The sequence below is a fragment of the Oreochromis niloticus genome, linkage group LG15 (assembly GCF_001858045.2).
Source record: "Oreochromis niloticus isolate F11D_XX linkage group LG15, O_niloticus_UMD_NMBU, whole genome shotgun sequence".
NCBI lineage: Eukaryota > Metazoa > Chordata > Actinopteri > Cichliformes > Cichlidae > Oreochromis > Oreochromis niloticus.
Window position 1 is genome coordinate 31,733,196 of NC_031980.2, and position 10,893 is coordinate 31,744,088.

Below are 10,893 nucleotides of genomic sequence, written 5' to 3' on the forward strand. Positions count from 1 at the left end.
AGAGCATAGATGAAAGTGGTTATGCAAATGGGAAAATGAGGCAAGTTGTGTAAAGCGCTATATAAGAACCAGTCCATTTCCCATCACTGCTGAAGCAACAAGGCTGAGGTGAGATTTTCCTTCCTAACCTGGTGTTTAGTGGAGCAAAGCAATTTTACTTCATCCACCCTTGCTAATGGAATCCATTGCCAACAACTTGCATGCACCCACGTTTCCCTTTTTGCACTGTCACCACTGTGTGTGTCATTAGAGGCACCTTGAATGGGCCGCTCCACTGTTTGGATCTCCCAATGCTTCCTCGGCAGGTCGCTAACCACCACGCAGTCTCCTGGTTTGAAGTCGTGCAGTGGGTGGTCAGCTGGAGCAGCGTGTGCATCCTTCACTTGAACCTTTTCGGTGTTTAATATATTTATTATTTTTCACAATGAAATACAAAAGTATAAAGCAAAAAATAAAAAAGGAGAGAAAAATTAAAATAAAAACCCACCCTAACAAACAACACCCCTGTTCACTGTCAAGCAATCAAAAGTTTAAAAGGAAAAACAATTCACATCAACGCAAAATAACACCAGCCAAGGTATACAGAATAAGAAGGAAGAAAAATAAGTAAACAAATATATTTAAAAATAAATAAATAAAGGTCACTCCTGAGCCTGTGTAGATGGTTGGTCAAAAAATATCAAAGAGGGTTTCCAGACTTTATTAAATTTATTTACAGAGCCTCTCAAAACGAACCTAATTTTCTCTAATTTAAGATGAAATAATACATCCTTAACCCAATGTGAAACCGTGGGCGGGGCTGCGTCCTTCCACTTCAAAAGTATTAGACGTCTTGCCAATAGTGTAGAGAAGGCAATAAGTCTTTGACCCCCTGCCGGTAGTGCCAGACCGTCGGAGTTGACCCCATATAAAAATAAAAGCGGATTAAATGTTACTCTCATTCCAAATATGCATGACAAAGCCTCACAGACATCCACCCAGAACTTTTGTATTTTGGGACAGGACCAAAACATATGAATCAAGGTGGCCTCTGTCAATTTACATCTTTCGCACGTTGGGTCAATCTGAGGATACATCTTTGCCAATTTTGATTTGCTGAGATGCACTCTATGCACTATTTTAAACTGCAGAAGGCAATGTCTTGCACACATGGAGGACGAGTGAATATTACCTAGAACATTGCCCCAGTCTGCTTCAGTAATACAGATTTTAAGATCCTCTTCCCAGGATCGCTTAATTGCAGACATGGAAGAAGAACCCAGGCACGAAATCAGAACAAGTATTGATGATATGGCCTTTTTCTTAACTGGGTTAAAACACATAATGTTATCCATTACATCATTAGGGGGTTTATTCGGAAACCCTGGGATAGAACCTGAAAGAAAGTGTCGTATTTGTAGATACCCCCCTCTCATTTTTTTAGGTAAGTTGTATTTATTAGTCAGCTGTTCAAATGAGGCAAACGTGCCGTCAATGAATAGTTCTTTTAAAGATCTTAGCCCTCGCCTCTGCCAGCCCTGAAATGTGGCATCATGCAGTGAAGGAGAAAAAACATAGTTGGAAGCTACTGGGCTGCCTAAACATATCTTCAGAAGATTAAAATGTTTTCTAAACTGAAAGCAAATTTGGATAGTATTATTAACTATGGGATTCTCAATTTTCAGGCTTTGGGGTAATGGGATAGATGCACCTACGACAGATGATAGCAAGAAAGAACCAGAAGAAAGCTTCTCCATTTCTACCCATACGGGTCCGCTGCAGTCATGCTGATAGTGCATCCAGTAGGTCAGACAGTGTAAATTGGAGGCCCAGTAATAATAACGGAAATTTGGTAGAGCCAGGCCTCCATCTTGCTTTGACTTTTGCAGATGTGTTTTACGCAAACGTGGTTTCTTATTGTTCCAAAGGTATGATGTAATTACAGAGTCCAATTTCTTAAAATAAGTATTCAGAATGTATATAGGAAGGCTTTGAAACAAGTAAAGATATCTGGGTAATCCAGACATTTTAACCACATTCAGAGGGGAAGCGGCGACCATTTTGACAAGTCTTGCTGCATACTGAGGTGTAACTTAGTAAAATTTTCTTTAAAGAGATCACTGAAGTTTTTTGTCACAGTTATGCCTAGATAGACAAAGCTGTGTGTTGCAGTCTTGAAGGGAACAGTAATGTTTGCTAATGTGGAGAGAGGCATATTTAGAGGCAGTAATTCACTCTTGTGTAGGTTCAGTGTATAGCCAGACACAAGCCCAAATGTATTAAAAAGTTCAAGAATAGAGGGAATTGTTACCTCAGCCTTGGATACAAACAGCAGGAGATCATCGGCATAGAGAGATAATTCATGCTCAGTGCCATATCGCGAAATGCCTTGAATAGCATGATTACTTCCTATAGCTATTGCCAACGGCTCAATAGCTAATACGAAAAGAAGGGGGCTGAAGGGGCAGCCCTGACGGGTTCCACGATGTAAGCGGAATGGTTTGGAATAATGGTTATTAGTGAGTACCATAGCTGAAGGACAGGCATAGAGTAATTTCACCCAGGATAAAAAGGAACTTCCAAACCCAAACCTTTGCAAGGCCTCGAATAGATATTCCCATTCTACTCTATCGAAAGCCTTCTCCGCATCCATGGAGAGAAGGCATTCGGAAGCAGCTTGGCTGGGGGTGTACATTATATTAAGTAGTCGGCGAATACTAAAAAAGGAGTGCCTATTTTTAATAAAACCAGTCTGGTCTGAAGAGATTATGTTGGGTAAAACTTTTTCCAATCGGTTGGCCAAAACCTTCACTAGTATTTTATAGTCTGAATTCAGGAGTGAAATTGGCCTATAGGACCCACATTCCAAAGGGTTTTTATCTTTTTTGGGAAGTAATGTTATACAAGCTTGATTTAGACTATCAGGCAAAACACCTTTGGCAAGAGAGTCAGTATATAATGTAGCTAACACAGGGGCTAGTTTTCCAGCAAAGGTGGCATAAAACTCGTTTGGTAAGCCATCAGGGCCTGGTGATCGGCGAGACTGTAATGATTTTATTGCCATTATGATCTCCTGCTGCTGCAGAGGTGCATCCAGGGTGGAAACTTCGTCTGGGGACAATGTTGGAATCTTTAGGTCTCTAGAAAAATCAGAAAGAAGGTTAGAATCATTGGTATTATCGGAGCTATACAGCTTATAATAATAATGCTGAAAAGCATCATTTATCCCCTGTTGATCTGTAATAGACCCACCATCTCGGGTTGCAACCCCATTAATAGTTTGCCTGGCTCTTGCACATTTCAACTGTCTTGCTAAAATCTCTCCCGCCTTATCTCCGTGTTCATAGGTATCACTCCAGTTCTTTAACAATAAATATTCTATAGAATGTGAGGTGAGCATGTCATATTCTGCACCCAATTTCAAACGTTCTTTGTATAAATTTGGTGAGGGGTTCTGAGAATTCCTATTATCCAGGTCTGCTATTTGCTTTTCCAAATCCTTTAGTTTAGAAGTAGAAGCATGTTTCTTATTAGCTGTAAATGATATAATCTGGCCGCGAAGATAAGCCTTAAGAGCCTCCCAGACTGATGAGATGGAAATATCTGGAGTTAAATTAAATTTTAAAAAACAGGTAATTTGATCCGAAATAAATTCTATAAAGTTTTCATCACTTAACAAAAGAGAGTTGAATCTCCACATCTGTTTAAGAGACTCCATACCGGGTATGTTCAGTGTCAATAATAGGGGCGCATGGTCAGATATTACAATAGGCTGATAATCACATGACTGAACAAGAGAAGTTAGATTATTATCAGTAAAAAAATAGTCAATTCTATTGTAGGTTTGATGAGCATTTGAAAAAAAGGAATACTGTCTGTCTTGTGGGTGTAAAAAACGCCAAATATCTGAAATGCCATAGGTTGAAAAAAAGGACTGTAAATAAGAAGCTGATTTTGTTATCGAGTATCCAGTTCTTACAGACGATCTATCCATCCCAGGGTCCAAGCACAAATTAAAGTCACCTCCCATAATAAGTAAATGGGTATTCAAACAAGGCAGGAGGCCAAAGACGCGTGAGAAAAAATTAGGGTCGTCACAGTTTGGGGCATATATATTTGCTAATGTAATATTAATATTAAAAATTGATCCAGTTACTATAGCATATCGTCCATTTGAATCAGCCAGAGTCAAAGAAGGGGTAAAAGGAACCCTTTTATTTACCAATATTGCTACACCTCTTGCCTTCGCTGTAAAATATGAGTGGAAGAGCTGCCCCACCCAACTACATTTTAAACGAGTATTATCTGACATTTTAAGATGGGTTTCTTGGATAAAAGCTATATCAGCACCCATATTTTTCAAGTGAGTGAGAACCTTCTTTCTTTTAATAGGGTGGTTCAGGCCTTTAACATTCCAGGTCACTAAGTCAATAGAGGTAACCATTAAAAATATATCAAAAATTTTAGCTGGTTGCTCAGATAAGAAACATAAAACACTTGGTTCTTAACTTGGACAGTCGAACATAGAAACCCCCCCAGAAACCCCCTGAACCCCCAGGTGACACTAGCTGTCAGAACAAACAGCACACCTACCCAATCTAACTGAAAAACTTCCATAACTATCCTACCTAAAGCTCCTTAAGCCCGCATAATGTAAAGGTTGGAATAAGACCCACCAAGTGTGCGCCAGTGAAGTCCACCATTCAAAATATGTGTAAATAATTGCACTGACACGACGAAAAATAATAAAGAAAAAGAAGTGAAGTTATACGGTCTGGAGATCAACATAGGAAGCATGACAATCAGGAGTAGTCCCATGCTCCATGCGCCTCAAAGCAGTTCAGTCCACCATGGAGTCTTGCACAAACCTTTCGGCCTCAGCCACAGAGCCAAATGTGAGGCACACACCATCTGTTTTAACGATGCGTAGTCGCGCCGGGTATAGCAGTGACCGTTTCAGGCCCATCTTGTACAGGCTTGACATCACCGACCTGTATTCTCTCCGTTGGCTCACCACCTCAGGGCTGTAGTCTTCGTAGACCCGGAATGGTTTATCCATATACTTCAGGTCGTTCCTCCTCCTAGCCTCTTGTATTAGCAGCTCCTTGTTTTGGTAGCGGTGAAAGCAGACAATGACGGGCCATGGCCTGCCTCCGGGGGCCGGTTTGGGGGTCGAAATGCGGTGTGCATTAGCAACCAGTAGTGTCTCACAGCTATCTTCCACTTTAGCAAGGCGCTGGTCGAGCGTCTCGGCGTTTTCCTCCAAAGATTGTTGTCTGATGCCTTCTGTAGTCCGTCCAGCTTTTTATTCACATCATCAAAAAAGCCGATTTTTAGCTCCGCCAGTAAAGCTGTACGGTGCTCAGCTAGCAGTGCTGTTATGTCGGCTTTGCTAACATTCACAGGAGCGCTAGCAGCCGCGCATTCGGTTGTTTTACCATTCGACTTCGCAGGTTTAGGCGACATGACAGAGCATCAAATGTTCCGACAGCTTCACCAAATCACCAAGACGTTTGTCTCAAAAGATAAGTTAGGTGGGTTCGCTCAAATAACTAAAAGTTGCAGGAGCTAAGGGAAAGTGTGACTACCCCATGCTTGTCAAAACCGGAAGTCCCCTTCACTTGAACCTTTTGAAAGCGCCTTTATCTTTATCTTTATTTATCTTCAAAATAGAAAATCACTATGTGAGCGTAGGCTGTACACTATTATGTGTGCTGTAGGTGTGATACCTTCAACCTCAGGAGTCAGTTGAGTCAGAAGGACCTCTTCTGCAAGGCATTACCCATCACCCAGTTATGTTGTCCTCATTGATTGCATGGACTACAAATGTTTGAATTATATTGTCATATTCTGGAGCTACCTCTCCCTCTGCCTGTGTAATTGCATCCTCCGGTGTTTGGGCATCTTCTTCCTGCAGCAAGAACTTGATACATGGTTGTCAGGTGGAATCTATTTGTTGATTTCATTGTTTAGATTCACAGGGCAGTCAGTGCCACTGGTGTCAGTCAAACATTCATAATGTATTCCTGGATAGACTTATCATCCATGCAGCATCACTATGTGGAAGAAAAGCCTCCAACTCATTTATGGACGTCTCATGTAGGATATTTCCCAGTAACTTTTGCCATGCTGGTGCTAAAGTTTTACCCCTAATTTTAGCACCAGGCACCCTATTTCTGCCATGACTCTCAGTGTGGTTCGTTGGAGTCCAAAAGCCTTAGAAATGCCTTTGAATGCCAGTGACTTTGTTTCTCATCTATTCTTGAGTTTCTTTATATTGTCTCATGATGTGTTACTTTTTTTTGCCAACTGTTGTTGTCATAAGTTTATATACACTTATTGTATATATTGAATATATATATAAATTGTGGTAATTTTTGACACTTTTAATGATTTCTCTGAACATACATATAGTCTCAAACATATACATATATACATACTCCCCCACTAACATTTAATCAAATGTCCCTAAGCAAATTGCACATCAGCCATTTGTTTTTGGTAGCTATCATTAAGATTCTATTATAATTCTCGCTGCATATTTGACATGTTAAATTGGCAGAATTGTTAGAGTTGATTTAAATTGGTTTCCTGGTGTAGATTCAGTTTAGTCCTAAAATTTTCAATCGGGTTGAAGGGGTTTGGGAAGACTATTCTAGAAGCTTAACGTTAGCCTGCTTTATCTATTCCAGAACAAGTTTTGATTAGGAATTATGGTCCTGTTGGGTCTTGTGTACAACTGTACACAACAATTGTGTATAAGTTGTGTATAATCATCTAGCTGTTGCTTTGAGATTAAATGGAAGAATCTGAAGATTGTCGTCCCGTTTTATTATTCACCACATTCTGTGCAAAGTACCAGTACCCCTGGTAGCAAAACAGCCTAGAGCATGATGCTACCACATCCATGCGTGACAGCTGGTCAGTGTTGGGAAGGTTACTTTTAAAATGTATTCCACTACAGATAATAAAATACATGCCCCAAAATATATTTTGTAACGTATTCCATTACGTTACTCAATGAGTGTAACGTATTCTGAATACTTTGGATTACTCAATATATTGTCGTCCTTTTTAGAACTACCTGAATGTACTATTGCTGTGTGATTTATTACTATTACTGAAGGCTACTCGCCATACCGATAGCAACTAGATTTTTAAATCTTAATATCAAATGAGCAGTGTTGGGTAAGTTACTTTAAAAAAGTAATTAATTACTATTACTAATTACTCAATCAATATTGTATATAAAATACTTATCTAATTACTGTGTCTGAAAAGTAACTTAATTACTCAATAAGTAATTTAACTAAATACTTATTAAAATCCCCATAAACCTCGAGTGGACAAACAATAGAAATTAAACTCTTTAAATAATAAATAATTTAAAAAAAAAATACGAGTCAACATGAAATAGTTTAGCCTTTTTGCTTCCTGAATCATCTTTATTACATTCTATAAAAAAAACATTCTTTAATAATTACATTTTTTAGTAAGGAATGTAACTTTCTTTAGCTAAGAAACACAATTCCAGAATAACAAATATATTTTTCTGCAACATATCTGAATAACAAAAAAGCTTAACTTAAGAAATGTTAAACATGACATATTTCACGCAGTAAACATTAAAATTTTTAAATTTTCAAAGCAATGAGTAATATATTGATACATAATGTATGTAATCATGTCATGTGATTCAACAAAGTGAAGTTAACTCTGAACTTTGGTTAACAAACAGAATTCCTCTGAAACTTCCTCAAACCAATGAGCACCATATTTCTTGCATGCTTTATGCACTCATGTTTTCCAAAACATTTTTTGTACTACTTAGCTGTGTTGTTTTTGAAAAAGTTTTTGTATGTCATTAATGTAAGTCTCTCAAAGCGTTCACTTGACAGTCTGTTCCTTCTGGGTGTAAGCACAAGATTGCCGAGGCTAAAAAGCCTTTCGACTGGTGCGCTTGATGGTGTGGCTGTGTTGTACCTCAGTGAAATGGCCTTAATCCTGGGAAACTGGCTAAGAACACCCAGCTCAGACCCAGCAGATTTCAAATATTCCATCACCTCTGTTTCAGCAGAGTAGGTACAGTCGTCCTCCTCAAATGAAAAAATGTCATCAGTGGAGTTAGCAGGGTTCTTGTGATCTTGAGCAGGTTGTTGGTCTTCAAGAGACAACCCACAGCACTCTGTAGTAAGCATTGCCCTAACCATGTCTTTTTTCTCTTCTTCTCTGATCCAGCGTAACTTAAATTTAGGAAAAGTGACTGCAGCCAGGAGAGCTTCTTTATTGTCCATCATTGAGGAAAAGCGCACCTTGATCGCCTATGAGAAAAAAATACATCAGACACTTCACATAAGAGCATGATAAATGAAACAAAAATTTATTTTAGGGTAAGGCTATATATAGATTACCTTAACAATAATGTCAGGGAGGGATGCTGTCAGCTTAAGCTTGTCCTGCAGTGCCAGCATCCTGGACATTAGAATCTCCAGAGTTGGAAGAAGGATTCCAAAATAGCAGTTCTCTTCTCCTTGCAATATGTGTAGTGCAACAGTGAGTGGCTTCAACACGATACAATACTCCTTTAGGAACAGATAATCCCGATCAGTGAAGCATTTGATTCCAAACTGAGTGCAGACAGTAGTTAATTCAGCAAGGGTAATGTCAGTGATCCTGGACAGAGCGTTGTGAAATGAATTCCATCGTGTTGAAACAGGTACTATGAGTTTTTTCTTGAAAAAATTATCTACCAACTCTGAAGCAACAGAAGAACAGTTTGCTTTTGTCCACATTGCAGAACACTTTGAAGTTGCACTTCTGTAGATGAATTTTGCCTCATTTGCTTGAAGCCATTTCTCAACATCATGAAAAATTAAGTTCAGTGTGTGTGATGCACACCTTAAGTGTGGAAGGAGAGAAAACTGTCCTTCAGATTCTGTGGAGAGGGTCTGCTCAACATCAGTAAATGTCACCTCTTCATCTTCTTCCGATTCTTCATCAGTCTGATTTTTGGAACATTCTAAAAGCTTTGATAAAATTGGACCCGTTGTCTGTCACGGTGGCTGTCACTTTAGAGTTCAGTCCATAAGCCGAATGTACTTGCTCGATTTTATTGCCGATGACATCATATGTGTGTCTCCCTCGAACTCTTTTACATGCTAGCGCTGCATGTCCTCGTACAAAAGTAGAAGGATCAATCCAGTGTGCCGTCATTTCGAGAAAACTTTTGTTATGGCTGGTCCAAATGTCAGCAGTCGTGGAAATATATTCCAAACTCTCGAATGTCTCTTTAAGCTCCATTTCCATGTCAGCATAACACTTATCTAAGTAAGTAGAAAACGTTTTTCGATCAGGCGGTGCTGCTTTTTTGCCACACACAGGTATTTTGTTTAATATGCACCTAAAAGACGGAGACTCTACAGTACAGCATCTCTTGAGATGCTACACTACATTACAGTGTAGCATCTCTTCCACAACATAGCCTGCAATCATTTTCTTAAGCTCACCTTCAGACACTTTCTGTGTTGCTGAAGAGAAATCAAGTTTCGTCTGCTTAGCAGGAGTTGCCGCGGTGTTATCCATGGATGATGAAGATGGCTCACTTAGAAGGCTTTGTCTGTGCTGCCGTGTCAGGTGCTTCAGCAGATTACTCGTGCTATTGACAGCGGCCGATAATTTTTTCTCCCCAGGACATAGCTTACATATTACCGTAATGTTCTTGTCTGCTTGTTTTAGAAAAGTGAAGTGACGGGAATATTCCCATTTCATAAAACAGGCCCTCGCTTCAGCCGAGTCCGACATCTTCCGCTGTAGAATACGACTATGCAGCAAACTGGCGCGAAATGACATACAGCTGCACTACAGCGATGTTAAAGCGGCAGAGTTCATTTTTACCTTTAGAAGATAAATTATTGAAATTAAATAATGATTTTCAGCGAGTTTAGTTATTTTACAATGTAACGCAAGTACATTGTAAGTAACTGTAATTAAAATACCTAAAAATGAACAGTAATTAGTTACTCTACTTTTTCAGTGGAAAAGTAATTTAAATACAGTAACGCGTTACTTAGTAACGTATTACACCCAACACTGCAAATGAGTAACAGTAGGGTGGACATTGAGTAAGGCTGCACTTTTTGCAGCGATCTCGTTTAGAAAACTATTCTGCGCATATATAAAAGAGGTCCACGGCTCCGAACTGTAGTAAAGGGACCTCTGGCTAATACGTCGGGTTCCCTGTCGGGCTTTGCTTTGTTGTCTGGGTCAACTTTGCTAGCGAGAGACAGAGAGAGGTGTTGAAAGGCTGCTCGAACGGAACTTATTGTTTTGGAGAAAAACGCGAACACAGTGTACAGTCGAGTCTTAATAGCTTACTTACAACTGGGCTTGTCAGGCACTCTTTTCTGCTGCAGTGGTTATTATTATATTTACATGCTTCCATCTCCCGTTTCAGGTCAGTCATTTTTTGAATAATAATTTTTAAAAATATTTCTTCACGTCATTATGCGGCTGCAAGTAGAGGTGACATGGGCCGCGAGATTGAGACACAGGCACTAGAGCCTCTTAATGCTTGTTTCGTTTGGATTTCCACCGGCGTGGAATTACCAAAAATAGACAGGGCATAGCCTAACAGGAAAAGACCGCCGTGTAATCCATTTATTTCAACAAAGTAACTGTATTCTGAATACCACCTTTTTAAACGGTAACTGTAATTGAATATACTTACGTATTTAAAATACAAAATATGAGTAACTGTATTCCATTACAGTTACCGTTTAAAAAGGTGGTATTCAGAATCAGTGTTGGGGAGTAACGGAATACATGTACCGGCGTTACGTATTTAAAATACAAAATATGAGCAACGCTGGTACATGTATTCTGTTAGTCCCGAACACTGCAGCTGGTACAGTGTTC

General features: G+C 39.4%; 1 protein-coding gene across 1 annotated transcript; it reads right to left on the reverse strand.

Annotated features, from left to right (window-relative positions):
- Nucleotides 1-7,238: 7,238 nt before the first annotated feature.
- Nucleotides 7,239-9,027, reverse strand: LOC109194781 (uncharacterized). The gene is made up of 2 exons (XM_019345592.2): nt 8,391-9,027; nt 7,239-8,300 (listed from the first exon to the last, which is right to left on the reverse strand). Exons 1-2 carry the CDS (start codon nt 8,769-8,771, stop codon nt 7,803-7,805), a joined length of 879 nt encoding a protein of 292 aa, XP_019201137.1. The 5' UTR covers nt 8,772-9,027; the 3' UTR covers nt 7,239-7,802.
- Between the last annotated feature and the right edge of the window lie 1,866 nt (nt 9,028-10,893).